Raw genomic sequence first — 17,698 nt, forward strand, 5'->3', positions numbered from 1 at the left:
AAAAGTTTCCAAAGTACTTTCTTCACCCTAGCCCTGTGAAGCAAATAATATAAGCATTATTGTCCCCTTCTTATAGGAGAGAGAGTTGGGGGTCAGAGAGGGGTCACAGTACTTAGTAAATGGCAGAAGCTGGTTTCCAAAGCAGGTCTTCTGAGTTCCCAGGTTCTAACTCTACACCATTGGTTTCCTTATTTGGAATCAATCAATCAATATTAAGTGCCTATCATGTGCCAGGCACTATACTGGGCCCTGGGGGTACAAAGAAAAGTGAAAGGGTCCTTGATCTCAGAATCTAAGCAGAATGGGACAGTCTTGGGTGGGTTTCCCTTCATTGGGAGTCTCCAAGAAAAGGCTGGATGACTCCCTGTTAGGAATACCGTGGTGGGAATTGTGAGTCAGGTTAGAAGTCCCTTCCAACTCTAAGGTTGTGCGACTCTGTTCATGGAACATTTACCTTGAGGGTTAAGGGTAGGCTAGCTTCACCTTATAGGACCCCTTTCTAAGCTCCTGGAGGCAGGCAAGAACTGGGCAGCCTGGAGGATGTGGGGAGGCAGCCGCCTGGTGGAAAGATCACTGTATTTATGAGTCAGAAGACCCAGATTCAAAAGCTGTATGACCTTACATAAGTCACTTGACCTTTCTGGGCCCCAGTTTTCTTCACTTGTAAAGAAGTGATAAAACGTGTAGTAGCTACCTCACAGGGCTGTGGAAGAGGAAAATACCTTTTTATTTGTTAAATTTAATTTTCTTTATTCAATTAACAAAAATCTCTCCTCCCCCTTCTTCAATAGAGAAAGCAAGAAAAACAAACTCCTCCTACAAACATGTATAGTAAAGCAAAACAAATTCCCTCATTGGTCATGTCCAAAAGAACATGCCTCACTCTGCCCCCGAGTCCTTCACCTCTCTATCAGGAGGCAGGCAGCAGATCCCATCAGGAATTCTCTGAGACAGCAGCTGGTCACGAAGCTAATCAGAGTTCCTAGAGCTTCAAAGTCGATCATCTTTACAATGATGCTGTTACTGTAGCAATTGTTCTCCTGGTTCTGCTCACTTCACTCCGCATCAGTTCATACAAATCTTCCTAGACTTCTCTGAAACCATCCCTTTCATCACTTCTGACAGCACAGTAGCATTCCATCACATTTATGAGGAAAACACTTAAAAGAACTGGATGACCTATAAAAGTGAGCTGCTATTTGTGTTGGGGAACTCACCCCCTGCCCTACTGTGGGGGAGGGGAGGTAGACGAGAGCAGGGAAGTAGCAGGTTGACTCAAGGTCTGAAGGGCTAAGGTTCTGGCCCATTTACCACCACAATCTGGATCTTCCCTATTTCTTCCTTGGCTTCACATTATTTCCCTCCATGCATTCTAAACTCCAGTTAAACTAAACTACTTGCCCTTCACCAAATAACATCGCATCTCCCACCTGCATGCATCTGCCCAGCCTGGAATGCACCCCCTCCTCCCCAGCTTCCTTCAAGGCTCAGCCTTTCTTCCTCTCCCTTCTCAGATTAGTATATCTATACTTATATATACATTGTATTCCTCTGGGAGACTGCAAGTTCCTTGAAGGCAAGGAGTTGGTTTTTTTTTGTTTTTTGTTTTCTGTCTTCATATCCCTGCTACCCATATGCCTTTCTCACAGCAGTTCTTGAAAGTTTGTTGGATTGGATTAAAAAGTAGAACCCAAAACTGAACATCCTCTTTTGTGTTCTGAACCCAGCTCTGCTAGAGGCTGTGGTGGGGAGTTTCTTACCTTCTTGTGACTCAATTTCTCTTTCTGGAAAACACTGGAGAGATATCTTTTATCTCTGCCTGCTCTTTCATGGGGCAGATTTTAGGAAGCCAGTTTCTCAAATCACAAACACTTTTGTTGTTTCTGGAAGTCTGAAAATGTCCCATGGATGTCATCACCTTACTGGGCTGTAACAGTCCCTATCAGACCCTATGCCCTGTGAGATCCTGTGTGACTCCTGTTCCAAAGGTCAAAGCCCACTTCAGCCTCACCTTTTGGCGTCCCCTTCTACCTGAGCTACTGGGGTTTTTTTTTAATAATTTATTGTCAATTTTTAGTTTTGTTTTCCTACAATGAAATTTTTTATTAATTTATTTTGATTTATCAACAATCATTTCCATAAGCTTTTCAGTTTTAAATTTTTCTCTCTCTCCCTCTCTGCCTCCCTCCCCAAGACAGTGTGCAATCTGATATAGGCTATACATATATATTTCTATTAAACATATTTTCACATTAGTGATGTTGTAAGGAAGAATTAGAACCAATAGGAGGAACCGCAAGAAAGAGAAAAAACAAAACAAAGCAGCAGAAAAAAAAAAAAGCAAATAGCACGCTTCAATCTGCATTCAAACTCCCTAGTTCTTTCTTCGGATATGGATAGCATTTTCTAACATGAGACCTTTGGAGCTTTTCAAGTCTCTTCCAGCTTTAATGCTCTATGTCCTAAATCCTTTTCTAGCATGAATATTTCATATTCTAAGATCCCTCTTAGCTCAGACACCCCACGTTCTATGTTCCAAAGACCCCCCCCAGCTCCCCTACTCCCTATGGCTCTGTATTTCAGGGCTAATAATTAGATATCCTAGAGAGCGGGGCCCTTCCCTGGCTTCGCTTCACTGGCTTCATATTCCCCTTGCTCACAAAGCTGGACTTAGGCTTTTGGAAGCAAAGAATCCTTACCAGGCTGGGTCACTGTGCTAAGACTTAGAGGTCACCTGTAATCATAAGCAGGGGAGTCTGTGTGTTTCTTTGTCCTCACTGTGTGCCTAGTGTCGAGCTGTGCCATTCGTTAAAAGCCTGTGGATGGATCGAATAGACCAGATTCCCTGGCTTTGGCAACTCACTGGAGGCTTCCTCATCTGGGCAATGAGAAACGGGAGCTGGGGAAACGGCGGGCTAACACCAGCATCTTCCACCAGGGGGCAGCACAGTACTGGTTATCTTGGTGTATGTGTATTCTTGGAAGTTGAAAGGGGTCCATATGATCAAAACAATAATAGTAACTAGCATTTATATAATGATGTAAGGCTGTAAAGGGTTTCTAATGCAACCCAAACATACCTGAGCAGGAAATGCATAGGCATTCCCAATACGCGTTGTTATCCAGCTTCCATAGACTCCAGAGATGGGGGACCCTTCCTTGACCGCCATCCCACCTTTATCAATGTTTACAATTATTTTTCTTTAAGGCAGAGCAGAAATGTCTCTGCGTGTATATTTATACATATGTAGTAAGCACGTGAATGTTTTATGAGGGACATACATGTTCCTATGTTTATATATGAAGGGTGGGTATGGGGTGACAGAACCAGTCTCAGAGTCAGGAAGTCCTGGTTTCAAGTCCTGCCTCTGACATACCCCAGCTGTGTGACCCTGAGGGAGTCACCACCTCCCAGCACCCCAGGCAGCTCTCCAAGACAGCAGACAAGACACCAATCCATGCAGATGAATCGAGGCCCAGTCAAAATAAAATGCGTATGTAGGAATGTGCACACACACTTGGGCAAAAGCATAAAGGGGGGAGGGGGCAAAATCTCTCTGGAAATGAGCTTTAAAAACAGCTTTGGGACCTCTTTACGCCCCCTTTGTGCCTTGCAGACCTCTGACTTAGCCTTCGAATGCTTTTCCTATTGCTTTGAGCAAATCACCTAGCTTTTCCAAATCTGTTTCCTCACCTGTAAAATGAGAACTTTTGTGCCTACAGTAACTACCTCCAAATATTTTCAAGTTCAGTGTCATGCTTGTATAAGGATTAAGCGGGGGCAGCTAGGTGGCACAGTGCATACAGCACCAGCCTTGAAGTCAGGAGGACCTGAGTTCAAATCCGGCCTCAGACCAAACACTTGACACATACTAGCTGTGTGACCCTGGGCAAGTCACTTTATCCCAACTGCCAAAAAAAAAAAAAAAAAAAAGGTATAAGGATTGAGCCCAAACCACCCACCACAATTTAGCCTTGATATCTGTTGCTTCTGGGTGAGGGATTTTGTTGTGGCCTATGGGTCCTATATAAAGGCATCAAGTTAGCTGGAATCAGGGAATTCAAATGAGCGACAGGTCCAGGAGGAGAGCATGTCAACCAAGGGAAGATGGGGTGAGGGCAGCTACGGCCAGTGACTCAACAAGTCACTCAGTCCAAGGCCTGGCTGATGCCACCGGGGTGCCCACCCCCTCGAGGATGGAGGGAAGTCCTGAGAAAACCTCCCCCTTGGTACCTGCCCACCCCAGCCACTACACTATAATCTGCTCCTTTGCTGCCCAAATGTCTCCAGTAAACTCAGGTTTGTCTCAACCACAGAGGCCTGCGATTAACTACAGAGAAACATAACTGCAAAGAAACTCAGAATCCAACCCCTGCCTAAATGTTAGGAATTTTCCTAACTAATGGCTTGGCATGATTGCCATTGAACTCATACATTTTTTTGCCTAAAATAAACTCCCTAAAGCTGAAGAGGCAGAATCTTGTGGACCTGAGTGGTCATCATATAGGGTGTCCCAAAAGTCTTGGTGTAGTCTTAAAACTATTAAAGCTTAAGACTGCAGGGGCAGCTAAGTGGCGCAGTGGATAGAGCACTGGCCCTGGATTCATGGAGGACCTGAGGTCAAATCCAGCCTCAGACACATAACACTTACTAGCTGTGTGACCCTGGGCAAGTCACCTAACCCCATTGCCTAGCCAAAAATAAATAAAAATTAAATTAAATTAAATTTTAAAAAAAGTAAGTACCAAATGAAATCCATGTTTGGGGCAGCTAGGTGGCACAGTGGATAGAGCACTGGCCCTGAAGTCAGGAAGACCCGAGTTCAAATCCGGCCTCTGACCAAACACTTTACTAGCTGTGTGACCCTGGGCAAGTGACTTAACCCCAATTGCCTAAGACTACACTAAGTCTTTTAGGACACCCTGTATAGTTCTCACACTCTGTTGTTATTGTTCAGTCGTTTCAGTCTTTCCTACTCTTCGTGAGCTCATTTGGGGTTTTCTTGGCAAAGAAACTGGAGTGGTTTGCCATTTCCTTCTTCAGCTCATTTTACAGATGAAAAAACTGAGGCAAATAGGATTAAGTGACTTGCCCAGGGTCACATAGCTACTAAGTGTCTGAGGACACATTTGAACTCGGGTCTTCCTGACTTCAAGCCAGGTACTCTACCCACTGACTTAACATGAGTTAACTACTATTGTAACAGTATTAAATATGTAAAGTACTTTGTAAATTGTGAGAAGCTCCAAACTTGTCAGCTCTCAGCACGCCCCCTCACCTACTCTCAGAAATGTGGACTCATTCCCCACTGAGGGAAACTCAGGGATTGTCACAAACACAAACAAGTATGGCATCTGAAACCCCCACTTTTTTAGGTGTTGCAGGGCCCTGCCTGTCCGGGTTTATCTACTTGGAGAAAAGATTTCCATACATGGAGTGCCCCAAACCTCTCCTGGCCAGCTTAGCCTGCACTCCCTTTACCCCAGCCCCTGCCCCCAAATCTTGTCTCTTAGCAGGAGGGAGAGCCAAGAGGTGAGGAGACCTAGGAAGAGGCTGGCGTGAGGGGCATCCACAGAGCGGGAACCCCAAGGGTGGCAGGGGAGTGATGCTTTTTGGCTCATTCTGATGCTTGTTTTCAGAGAGGAACAGAGTGCAAGGGGAGACTGTAAGTGTGGAAACTGCTGAAAGGATGTGGAAGTAAGAAGGAGGGGAGCAGAGAAGGGGATCATTCTCATTTCCCCACAAGAATGTAAACACCTGGAGGGCTGGGACCGCTTTACTTTATGTCCCTCTCCAAGGGCCCTAGCACTTAGCACAGTGCCCAGTACACAGGGAACAGAACAGGGCCCAGAGCTGTTATTTCAGGGGCAAAGGACCTCCCGGGTGGGGGAGCTTCGTCAATGCACACCAACACCTTTTCGGCGACTCAGTTTTAGAAGGGAGGTTCTCAATGCTTCCTGCATCCCGGATCCCTCCGGACCAGTCTGGTGAAGCCTGTGGACCCCTTCTCAAAATAATGGTTTTAAATGCAGAAAACAAAATACAAAGCGTTGCAAAGGAAATCAATTACATTAAAACAAAGATGTAATGTCTCCCCATCCAAGTTCCCGGACCCTCGGATCCCAGGTAAGAACCTTTGTTCTTGGAGTCTTCACAGGGGCTTTGTAGTATAGAAAGGTCTGAGCCACACACAGCTGGAGCCAGGAAATCACATCATGCTTGCAGCGGTCCCAAGCTGCTTCCTGCTGCAAGAAGGCAAGCTTCTTCATGCAGGCTAGATGGTATGACTCACGGAATGCTTCCATTTAAAGATGGGGGCACGGTATGGGAGAAAGTGCGTCGGACTTGAGATCTGGAAAGACTCAGGTTCAAATCCTGAGCCCCAGGCCAGCAATAGCACTTCGCTTCTTCAGCAGGACTAATCCATACCTGCAGCACCTGCTTCATCAGGCCACCCCGATCCCACACAAGGCTGGGCAATGGGAAGAAGTACCACCAGCAGGGGCGTGCCACCCGCCCGCCTTCCCCTCTGAGCCCGATCCCCCAAGGACGGCCACCCAGAACTCGCCCAGGCTACCCGACTGCTTGCAGGTGTGGGACGAGACGGGACCCTGTTCCTCCCAGGGAAATGGAGGCCCACCAAGCCTTAGCTCTGACCCTCCACCGTGTTCGCCATCAGGCCCACAGCTCTCCTGAGTGTGAGCTGAACCACATTAAAACGTAATTGGGAAACTTTAAACAAAAGCAACTACTTAACAAAGAAATATGTAAACACATGCAGTTTTCCAAGTCAATATTTGGCCAGAAGGAGTCCCTGCACACGATTTAGCAGCCTCATCTCTGAGTCTGACACCAGGCGTCTGCGTCCTTCCTTGTTTCTCCATCCAGCCCCACCATGGAACCTCCTAACGAAGCCCAAGGACTTCTGGGCTTTTCTCACCTGCCCCAAAGCTGAGCTCTTTTTGGTGCTGTTTCCCCCAATGAGAGAGTGAACCCCTCTTCACCGTCTGTTGGCACGCCCAGCACTTGGTATATACAGCACCTTAACATGCTTTTCCATTCATTCATCTACTTGGCATAGGTTTTGTATTTCCTTCCCTGTGTCCTACCTTCCCACCCTAAAAGGACATCAACTCCTCAAAAGCAGAGGCTGGTTCTCTTTTGGTTGACTCATTCCAGGGCCTGGCTTAATGCCCGGCACTTGAAGACCCTTAATCCTATGTGCTGATTGAGCGATCCAATGTGTTCATGTATGTAGAATGCTTTGTCAACCTTTAAGAAGCAGGTTCGGGATTGCAACAGGAGATCAGAGAAAAAGAAAAACAAACAAACAATCCAGGATGTGTGATTCAGATTAATCAAACAGGTCTGTTATTTGTGTATAAAACTCTACAGTTACAAAAGTCACATATAAATGGAGTCACCAAAGCAGCAGCCCACCGATGGGGGCTCAAGGCACTGGACACAGCACAGCCTCGAAAATGGACAGAATGGTACAAATGATCAGCTGGGGGACATTCATCACTCCTCAAGACTCTGGTTAGGACCAGGCAGGCATACACATCAACACATTCACCCATATACCCCTCTGCCATTCACCTATAAATCAATACAAAAATAGCCACAGTTTAACTTCAATGCCACAGGACTAGCCCCTGATGCACCAGTTCAGGGCCAAGCTAAGCTTGCCTATTCCCACACACAGCAACTCAGGCTTAACTAAGAAATCTTTTTTTCTTTTTTCCTTTCTTTTTTTTTGGCCCCGAGCTTCCCAGCTGGGATGAAGAAAGAGGGCATGAGGCCTCATCAAGAGGGCCCAGAACAACAGCAGTTGAATCAATACCCAGATGGACTGTAAGGCGACAGAGATAGAAACTGGGGGGTGTGAGACTGCCCCACCCCAGGACCACGGCTGGGGATGGGGGGGGGGGTCGCAGGGCTCTCAGACCCCCAGATCTGCCCCTACGGTTTAGTCGCTATCCCACAATCTGTCAGCATCAGGCAAGAGACAGAGGGTGAGCCAACAGGACAGGGGCTCTGGCCAGACGGCCTCCTACTCTGCCTCCTTGTCCCTGGGGGAGGGGGAGGGTCGAGTTAGGCAAACGGCTTCTCAAATTCCTTCAAGTCCCAGAGAAGCCTGAGAAAGAGGAGCAAGGGCTTGTGGGTGCCCCTGGACTCTGCCACTCCCACACTCTCAGGCTGGACAGGGCCCAGCTGGGCTGAGGGAGCTGGAAGCAGGGGCCGAGGCCTGGGCTGGCATCATCCAGCTCCGCCCCTGCGGTCCCAGATCCCCTGCCCCACCCCCTCCTCCCAGGTGGTCTGGTGGTCACAGGCCCTGAGGATGCTCCCCGGGATAGCACATGCAGCAGCCTCCTCCCGAAAACTCCAAGTCTGGCTTCTCGCCCCCGAGGAGGCCGTCGGTGACCAAGTGCTCAGATATGATGTCTTCCACCCTCGTGATGTAGAGAAGAGTGAGGAGCACGCCCAGCAACTGTGGAAGAAAAGGGAGAGGGGAGGCAAAGCAGGGGGGAGGCCCCCCCCCCAGGGGAAAGGATGCCATTGGCTGTGGAGTCAGAGGCTCTGGGGTCACATCCTGCCTCTGCCACTTACTAACAGCATGGCCTTAGGTAAACCCTTTCACCTTTCTGGGCCTCAGTTTCCTCATCTGTAAGATGGGGGTATAAGAAGAGCACCAGGCCCGAAGGAGAAGCCTGTGTAAGGAGCTTTGCAAATCCAAACACACACTGTAAGTGTGAGCTATTCTTACCACGCATCAGTCATATTAACGAGAGGCGGTGTGGTACGGAAGCCAGGAAGATGGAGGTTCGAATCCTACCCTGACAAACACTGGCTGCAGACGCTGGCCAAGTTCAGTCTCTCGGGGCTCTGAGCTACTCCCTGATGCTCCAAGCTTCTGCCCTGGCAGAGGGAGACCCCCGGCAGAGCTCCCCGTCCATGAAGTCACAGGGCCGCTCCTAACCCTTTCATCACTGTTGTCATTGGGAATAATACGAACAGTGGCACGCAGTGATGTGGCACACAGTGACATGGCACTCAAAGGCCTGTAGAGCGCTTCACATTCCATCCTCGCCACAAGCCTCGTCGGTGGGCATTATCGTCATCCCCGTTTTACAGATGAGGAAGCTGAGGGCGACAGTGCTTGCGTGACTTGCTCAGCTAGTCAGTGTCCGGGGCAGGCTTTGACCCCAGGCCTCCTTGAGTGCCGGTCAGCGTCAGCGCTCCCTCTCCTGCCTCACTAATCCCCGCTCTGTTCGCTATTATCATCACTACTTTCCCCATCTCTCGCTGTCCTCCGAGCCCTCCCGCCTCGACCTCCCTCCGGGAGGGCCTCACCTGGGGTAGCAGGATGCCCAGCAGGACGGCAGCCATGATGGTGTAGTTGTCCATGAACCAGATGATCACGGCATTGGTGCAGCCACGGATGTAGATGACGTCCAAGACACTCAGGCGCTGATAAGGAACGAGGGTGGTAGGGGCGGCGCCAGGACACCAGCCTCTGCCCCTCGAAGGGCGCTTGCTCACAAAGCTCTTAGAGGCCTCTCAGGCCAGTCTGGTCCCTGGTCTAAGCCTCCTCCTTCCTTTCTACAAATCCCAGGAAAGGAAGCGACCTAGCCCAGCATCCCACAGCCAGATGGTGGGGCAAACGGGATTCGAATCTGGGCCCTCTGTCCCGTCCTCTGGGGTTCTGACTCCACCAGGGGAGAGGAACAAGAGGGTTGCTAAAGCACTACATCCACCCCACTCCCCTACCAGCTGAGTCTGTTCTGACGTTCCCTGTTCTAAGGCCCCTCCAGCTTGATGTTCCCTGTCCTAAGGCCCCTCCCACTTCTAATATTCCCTGTTCTAAGCTCCCCCTACAGCTCTGATGTTCCCTGTTCTAAGGCCCCTCCCAGCTCTGACATTGTAGATTCTAGGTTCTAAGGTCCCTCCCAGCTTTGATGTTCCCTGTTCTAAGGACCCCCCCCGCTCTGATGTTCCCTGTTCTAAGTCCCCTCTCAGCTCTGACACTCTAGATTCTAGGTTCTAAGGACCCTCTCAGCTCTGATGTTCCCTGTTCTAAGGCCCCTCTCAGCTCTGACATTCTAGATTCTAGGTTCTAAGGCCCCTCTCAGCTCTGACATTCCCTGTTCTAAGGCCCTTCTCAGCTCTAACATTCTAGATTCTAGGTTCTAAGGCCCCTCCCAGCTCTGATGTTCCCTGTTCTAAGGCCCCTCTCAGCTGACACTCTAGATTCTAGGTTCTAAGGCCCCTCTCAGCTCTGACATTCCCTGTTCTAAGGCCCCTCTCAGCTCTGACACTCTAGATTCTAGGTTCTAAGGCCCCTCTCAGCTCTGACACTCTAGATTCTAGGTTCTAAGGACCCTCCCAGCTCTGATGTTCCCTGTTCTAAGGGCCCTCTCAGCTCTGACATTCTAGATTCTAGGGCTGTTCTAGTTTTGACATTCTAAGTGGCACAGTGAGCTAACAGTCAGGAAGACCTGAGCTAGAATCCTACCTCAGACACTTATTAGCTGTGTGACTCTGGGCAGGTCACTTGAAACTCTCTGAGGTTTAGTATCTTCATCTATGAAATGTGGATAGTGATATTATCTCCCTCACAGGGATGCTGTGAGGATCAGATACAATTATACACAGGAAGAGTTCTGCTCTCAATAGAGCTGCCAGTGAGAGGTATCTAAGGGCCCTTCTAGATGTGTCCTGTCATGTCAAGATTCTCACAATCTGGGCAGAGTCCTAGGATTCTCCTTGGGTGCCCAGCGAAGCAGGGGATGTCAGAGGTTGTAAATGCCTTCTTCCCTCCCTCCCTTCCTTCATTGCTTCCTTCTGTTTCTGTCTGTCTCTCTCAGACAGATACTTCATTTGGGTGTGGACTGTGACTTTGAGGAAGTCTTTGGCCCTCTCTGAGCCAGTTTCCTTATCTGTAAAAATGCAAGTGAAACACCTGTGCCCACAATGAGGAAGCCCCTGAGCCGGACCGAAACCCAGATCTCCTCACTCTCGGACCCTAGTTCTTACCACCACACCCTGTGGATGACAGGCTAGTTTCAAAGCTCTCTCAGAACAGGGGCGCTCCCGAAGCCCCGAGACCAGCCTGCATGGCCGGGGATGCTCATCTCAGGACCGGGGGGACAGAAGGAAACACAACGTTTTTACGATTTGAAAGAACTCACCTCCTTGTCGATGGTTTTGTAGCCACACATGGTGTTGATGACGTCAGACTGAAACAGAAAGGTACAGTCAGAGCCAACAAGGAAAGAGCCCATGGCTATTCTCGCAAGCACCTCTTGGTACAGAGGCTCCTAACCTAAGTTCCAAAGCGTATTCTGACAACCGCATTCATTAGAATTGCTTTCCTTTGTAATCCTATTTTTAAATTTTATGCACTTAAAAACATGGTTCTGAAAAGGGGTCTAAGAGACATCATCAGACTGCTGAAGGGCCCCAGGACACAAAACGTTAAAACCCCCTGACTTAGCGTCTCTTGTCTTTGGGGTATATTTTTTAAAAATATTTTCCCCCAATTACATGTAAAAATAAATTTTAACATTTGTTGTTAAGTTTTGAGTTCTAAATTCTATCCCTCCCTCCCTTCCCTCTCTGCAACAGTAAGCAATCTGATACAAGTTATACATGTGTAATCACGTAAAATGTTTCCATGTTAGTCATTTGGTGGGGGGGGGGCTCAAAACAAAGTGAGAGAGAGGAAGAGAGGAAGGGAGGGAGGGAAGGAAGAAGGAAGAAAGCAAAGAAGGGAAGGGAGGGAGGAAGGAAGGAAAGGAGGGAGGGAGAAAAGGAGAGAGGGACAGAGGGAGGGAGGGAGGGAGGAAGGAAGGAAGGAAGAAGGGAGGGAAGGAAGGAAGGAAGGAAGGAAGGAAGAGGAAGGAAGGAAGGAAGGAAGGAAGAAGGGAAGGAGGGAGGGAAGGAAGTAAGGAAGGAAGGAGTGAAAAATAATGTGCTTTGGTCTGCATTCGGACTCCATCAGTTCTTTCTCTGGAGATGGATAGCATCTTTCATCAGGAGTCCTTTGAGAATGTCTTGGATCATTGTATTGCTGAAAAGCTAAGTCATTCACAGTTGTTCATTATACAATGTTGCTCTTACTGTGTACAGTGTTCTCCCGGTTCTGCTCACTTCACTTTGCATCAGTCCATACAAGTCTTTCCAGGTTTTTCTGAAATCATCCTGCTCATAATTTCTTATAGCACAATAGTATTCCATCACAATCATATACCACTTGTTCAGCCATGCCCCAACTGATGGGTATCCCCTCAATTTCCAATTCTAAGCCATTACAAAAAGAACTGCTATAAATATTTTTGTACAAATAATTTTTTTCCCTTTTTAAAAAAATCTCTTTGCGATACAGACTTAGTAGTGGTATTGCTGGATCAAAGGGTATGCATAGTTCTATAGCCCTTTGTGCATAGTTCCAAATTGCTCTCCAAAATGGCTGGATCAGTTCACAACTCCACCAACATTGCATTAGTGTTCCAATTTTCCCACATCTTCTGCAACATTTATCATTTTCCTGTTTTGTCACTTTAGCCAATCTGACAGGTATGAGGTAGTACCTTAGAGTTGTTTTAATTTGCATTTCTCTAATCAATAGTGATTTAGAGCATTTTTATATGACTATAGATAGCTTTGATTTCTTTGTCTGAAAACTGCCTGTTCACATTCTTTAACAGTTTATCAATTGGGAAATGACTTGCAGTCTTAATTAATTTGACTCAGTTCTCTATATATTTGAGAATTGAGGCTTTTATCAGAGATACTTGCTCTAAAAAATTTTTTCCTAGTTTTCTGCTCTCCTTCTAATTTTGTTAGCACTGGTTTTGTTTGTGCAAAAACTTTTTATTTTATATAATCAAAATTATCCATTTTAGATTTCATAATGCTCTCTATATCTTGTTTGGCCTAAATTCTCCCTTTATCCATAGGTCTGACAAGTAAACTATTCTCCTAATTTGCTTATGGTATCACCTAAATCATGTACCCATTTTGACCTTATCTTTGTATACAGTGTAAGAGCTGCACTATGCCTAGTTTCTGCCATACCATTTCAGTTTTCCCAGCTTTCTGTCAAATAATGAGTTTTTGTCCCAAAAGCGTGGATATTTGGGTTTATCAAACACTAGATTACTATGGTCACTACAATGTAGTATGTATAGAATCTGTTCCACTGATCCACTACTTTATTTCTTATCTAGCACAAGATTGTTTTGATGATTACTGCTAGGCCACCTTCCTTCACATTTTTTTTTCATTGACTCTCTTGATATTCTTGACGTTTTGTTCTTCCAGATGAATTTTATTATTATTTTTTTCTAGCTCTATAAAATAACTCTTTGGTAGTTTGATTGGTATGACACTGAATAAATAGATTAACTTAGGTAGAATTGACATTTTTATTATATTGACTCAGTGTACCCAAAGGAATTACTATCTTTCCAATTGTTTACATCTAACTTTGTCTGAGAAATGTTTTGTAATTGTGTCATACAGTTCCTTGGTTTGTCTTGGCAGGTAGACTGCCAAGTATTTTATACTGTCTACAGTTATTTTAAATGGAATTTCTTTTTCTATCTCTTGCTGCTGGGCTGTCTTTGGGTTTTAAGATGTCTGGACTGATTCATGAATCTGTGCTCTCCACAGGTTTCACAGTCAGTCAGGCGGTCACTCAATAAACATGTATGAAGTGCCTACCATCTGCCAGTCATTATGCTAAGCAGACAGCACCTGCCCTCCAGGAGCTCACAATCTAATGGGGGATGGAGGAGGCTGAGCGCATGCGCGCTCTCTCTCTCTCTCTCTCTCTGATTCATAAACATAAAAAAGAACAAAAAGATTGTGCGTGGATAGAAGCAGCATGGTATTATGAGTGGGCAGAGTGCCAAAGCCCTGGGTTCCAATCCTATTTCTGACATTAGCTCTGTGAGCCTGAATCAATCAATTAACCTTTTCTACATTCTTCAGGCAGCTCTCGAGCCCTGCTTGCTTGGGACTAATCTACTAAATTATAGACCCTTCACAGGCTGAGAGGGATTTCCCACTCCCTGGGCAGGCAAAACCACAGATCTGAGTGTACTTGCATATTGGAAACCAGAGACTTCCATTACTCAAGAGTTTTTTGGTTTTCGTGCAGCCCATATGAACCCCCACAAGGCAGTAAGCAAAGTGGCGACTTGTTTCTTCCTCACTCTTTTTCTTTTCATTGATCCGGATGGTGCTGCTGCCATTTCCTTATTACTTCCAAAGTCAGAGTCAGTGCAATCAGGCTTACCCAATCTCTGCTCTCTTCTCTCTGTCATGTCCTATTAAGAATTCTCATGCTCATCTGTCACCTTCACGTTTATTTTGTGTGTGTGTGTGATTGTGTGTGTGTGTGGTGTGTGTGTGTACCTGTGATTTTTGTCAATGCTGGAATCTCCCAGCGAGGGAAGTCCCTCTGAGGGTTTGGGTCAGCCCCTACTGAGAGATAGAGACACGGAAGAGCTTGGGACGTGGGGTCAGAGGGCTGAGGTTCAAATAACTCCCTGTGTGATGCTGGCCAAGTCACTTAACCACTGCTGGACCTCAGCTCCCACGTCAGGAAATAGAAGGGGGAGACCCAGTGATCACTCAGGCCTCTGTCCACCCAAAGCTACGCTGAGTGGCCGAGCCTTCTTCAAATGCCCCTCACCTTTGGAAGGCAGGTCCCCACCCTCCACGCTGCCTTGGTCCTCCCAGTGGGGCTGACAGCCTCCACTCTGCCCCCGCCTCCCTCTGCACGCCCAGCTCTCTCCCTTCTCAAATTCCTTCATACTTTCAGGCTGACTCGGTCCAAGATTCCCTCGGTCAGCACAGCTCGGGCCGCACTCAGTAAACCACAGGGGACAGACCTGGCCTCCAAATCCCACAGGCTCCTGTCGTCACCAGCATGTGACTGGGGCAAAGAGGAGCGAGCTCCCCAGCCGCAAAGGAAGCCAAGCCCTGACACAAACTCCAGGGAGAGCCGTGTTCGCGGCATCCTGAGGGGGAACTGGAACACCTCTGCCAGTGGAAGTCACGTGATAAAAGGTCCAGCGGCGATTCAGCAGCACGCCAGTTATCTGGCCACCCGGCCTCTTCAGGACAAAAGAGCTGCCTGAAAGCTGTCACAAAGTTCACGCGTTTCACCCAGAAGACGGCCCTCGGGGCCTCTCACCCACAGCCTGTGCATCCTCACTTTAACCACAATGACTCTGGCTTCTACATCTCCCCAGCCACTGCGCTCGCCAGGCCACGTGTACAGGAGGGGAGGATCTGGGAGTCAGGGGACTGTGAAGACCTCTGCCCCGCTCCCTGCTGGGCACGTCCTGCCCTGCTCCTTCCCCAAACACAGAGGTAACCAGAGACTCACAGATTCAGAGCTTGACAGGACTGAGTGCAATTCCCTCATTTTACAGATGGAGGAACTGAGGCCCCGTCCAGGGCCACACAGCTATGCTGCACTCGGACAGTATGCTCCTGCTATCCACAGGCTGGTCTTTCCAGCTGGCCGAGGCGCCAGAGCAGCCATATAATGGGCTGGGTAGGGCCAGGGGCACCTTCACATCTGCTGAGGCAGCACAGAAAGCAATCTGGCCCCAAACCCTGCTAACCTCCCACTCCAGGACCAGAGGGCAGAGAAGGAGCTGGGCTTTAGAGATGTTCTAGAACCGCTGCATCACGGTCCAGGTGAAGAGACACCCTCAGGGAGGGAAGGGAACTCCCTCAGGCCAACACAGGCAGTGAGATGGGGGATTCAAACCCAGGGCTCTTTCCACCATCCCACAGAGATTCATCCTCCACTGATGCCCTTGGGAAAACGAAGGCGGTAAATGAGATGTCCCGGCTCACTTGTCCCGAGACCCTTCCTCGGAGCCCAGACCTTACTAACTAGAGTTGTAGAAGAATTGGAAGCTGAGGAGTGGGTCTCCTGGTCAGCTCTTGTGGTGGCCCAGACAGTGGGAGAGACACAAAAACCCTACTCCACCAAGACTGCCGTCCCTTATTCCTCGAACACGTCTTGTAGATCTCTGCTTTACGCCCACCCTTCCACCAAATTAAGAACTCAACATCTGGGGGTCTTGGATCCTTTAGCAATCAGTTGGGTGAAGCCTATGAGTCACATTTCCAAATGCATAAAATACATGGGATCACCAAGGAAACCAATATCGAATTACTGTTATCAAGATATATTTTAAAAGCAAGTTCACAGATTCCAAGTCAAGGATTCCTGCCTTAAGTGAAATGACAAAAACAACTCATTCATTGTCTGTGATCCTCACAACATCCCTTGGAGAGAGGGAGGGGAAAACAGATGGGGGAAACTGAGGCTCTGAGAAATGAAGTAACTTGCCCAGGACCACCCAGTGATGGGATCAGAACTCAAACTCCAAGGATAGTTAGCACTCTCCACTTACTATTCCACAGTGGTTGGGGCAGCTAGGTGGCACAGTGGATAGAGCACTGGCCCTGGAGTCAGGAGGACCTGAATTCAAATCCAGCCTCAGACATATAACACTTACTAGCTGTGTGACTCTGGGCAAGTCACTTAACCCCAATTGCCTCACCAAGAAAAAAAAATCCTATTCCACAGTGGTCCCCAGAAGTCCACCATCTTGTCCTCCTTTCTGAATCCTTAAATCATTCTTCAGGGCCCAGGAAATTTATTCTAAAAAATTCTCCAGAGAGAAAACTGATGAATTCTGAGTCCAGACTCAAGCAGACTTTTTTCACTTTCTTCATGTTTCTTGCTCTGTGTGTGTGTGTGTGTGTGTGTGTGTGTGTGTTTACAACATGGCTAATACAGAATTATATTTACATGACTTCACGTATATAATCAATATGTTGCTTGCTTTCTCAATGGGTGGGAGGGTGAGAATTTAGAACTCAATTTTTTTAAAACAAAATGTTAAAAAATCTTTTAAAATGTAATTGGAAAATATTTAATGAAACAAATAAAAATATCATTTTAAAAAAGAAAAAAATCATTCTCATGAGTCAATATTCACCTGTCACAACTAAAAGCTTGGGCCTAATTAGGTAAAACTATGCTTGTCATTACATGTGTTCAGAGAGGAGTCACAGCATCAGAATGGGGAAATATCTTTTTGGACACAGAGATCTCCCAAGAGTCACAAAAAGTACCACCCATGAGGATGAAAGGCCAGCTTAGGCTAAGAGAAAAAACAGAGGGTCTTGTTAATGTCTCCTATCACCAGGAATCCTTTCTTCTATTTTACCTGGGGTATCTGTTTATGACAACCCTTGCTCCTTGTCAAAAATAGAGTTTGCTAAGTACACATGAATTATATGCACTTTTATACTCACTGGAGGGCTCCATTTGGAAGAGCTGTCACGAACGTGACAGCCGCCACTTGCACACGGCGTCACGCCTACCCTGACAAACGACGCTCATTCCCTGAACCACGACCAGGACTCCTGTCCTCACCAGTGGAGTGTTCTAAGCTCCTCAAGGCCAAGGGGCTGGTCCACCCCCGCACAGGGGTCCAGCACACAGTAGGAGCTTAATAGCTGCTCCCTTGATTTGAAATGGACATGACGATTACTTTTTGTGGTAAATGGTGACTTGTGAAACACTTTGTTTGAAGCTAAGGCAGATGGGCTGGGCTTCCAGCATGGAGTTGAAATAAAGTAAACCCAGACCCG

At 47.4% G+C, this 17,698-nt stretch overlaps 1 protein-coding gene across 1 annotated transcript in view; it reads right to left on the reverse strand.

Moving 5' to 3' along the window:
* Window positions 1-7,344: 7,344 nt before the first annotated feature.
* The window catches only part of TSPAN15 (tetraspanin 15), a 64,796-nt gene continuing 54,442 nt past the window's right edge, over window positions 7,345-17,698 (reverse strand). Inside the window, exons 6-8 of the mRNA XM_027840520.1 lie at window positions 11,194-11,241; window positions 9,356-9,472; window positions 7,345-8,492 (exon numbers count right to left, since the gene is read on the reverse strand). Coding sequence (XP_027696321.1) covers window positions 8,328-8,492; window positions 9,356-9,472; window positions 11,194-11,241 — 330 coding nt within the window. The 3' untranslated portion in view covers window positions 7,345-8,327. The remainder of the gene's footprint in view (window positions 8,493-9,355; window positions 9,473-11,193; window positions 11,242-17,698) is intronic.

This window comes from Vombatus ursinus, unplaced genomic scaffold (assembly GCF_900497805.2).
Source record: "Vombatus ursinus unplaced genomic scaffold, bare-nosed wombat genome assembly UNPS02014847.1, whole genome shotgun sequence".
Classification (NCBI taxonomy): Eukaryota; Metazoa; Chordata; class Mammalia; order Diprotodontia; family Vombatidae; genus Vombatus; species Vombatus ursinus.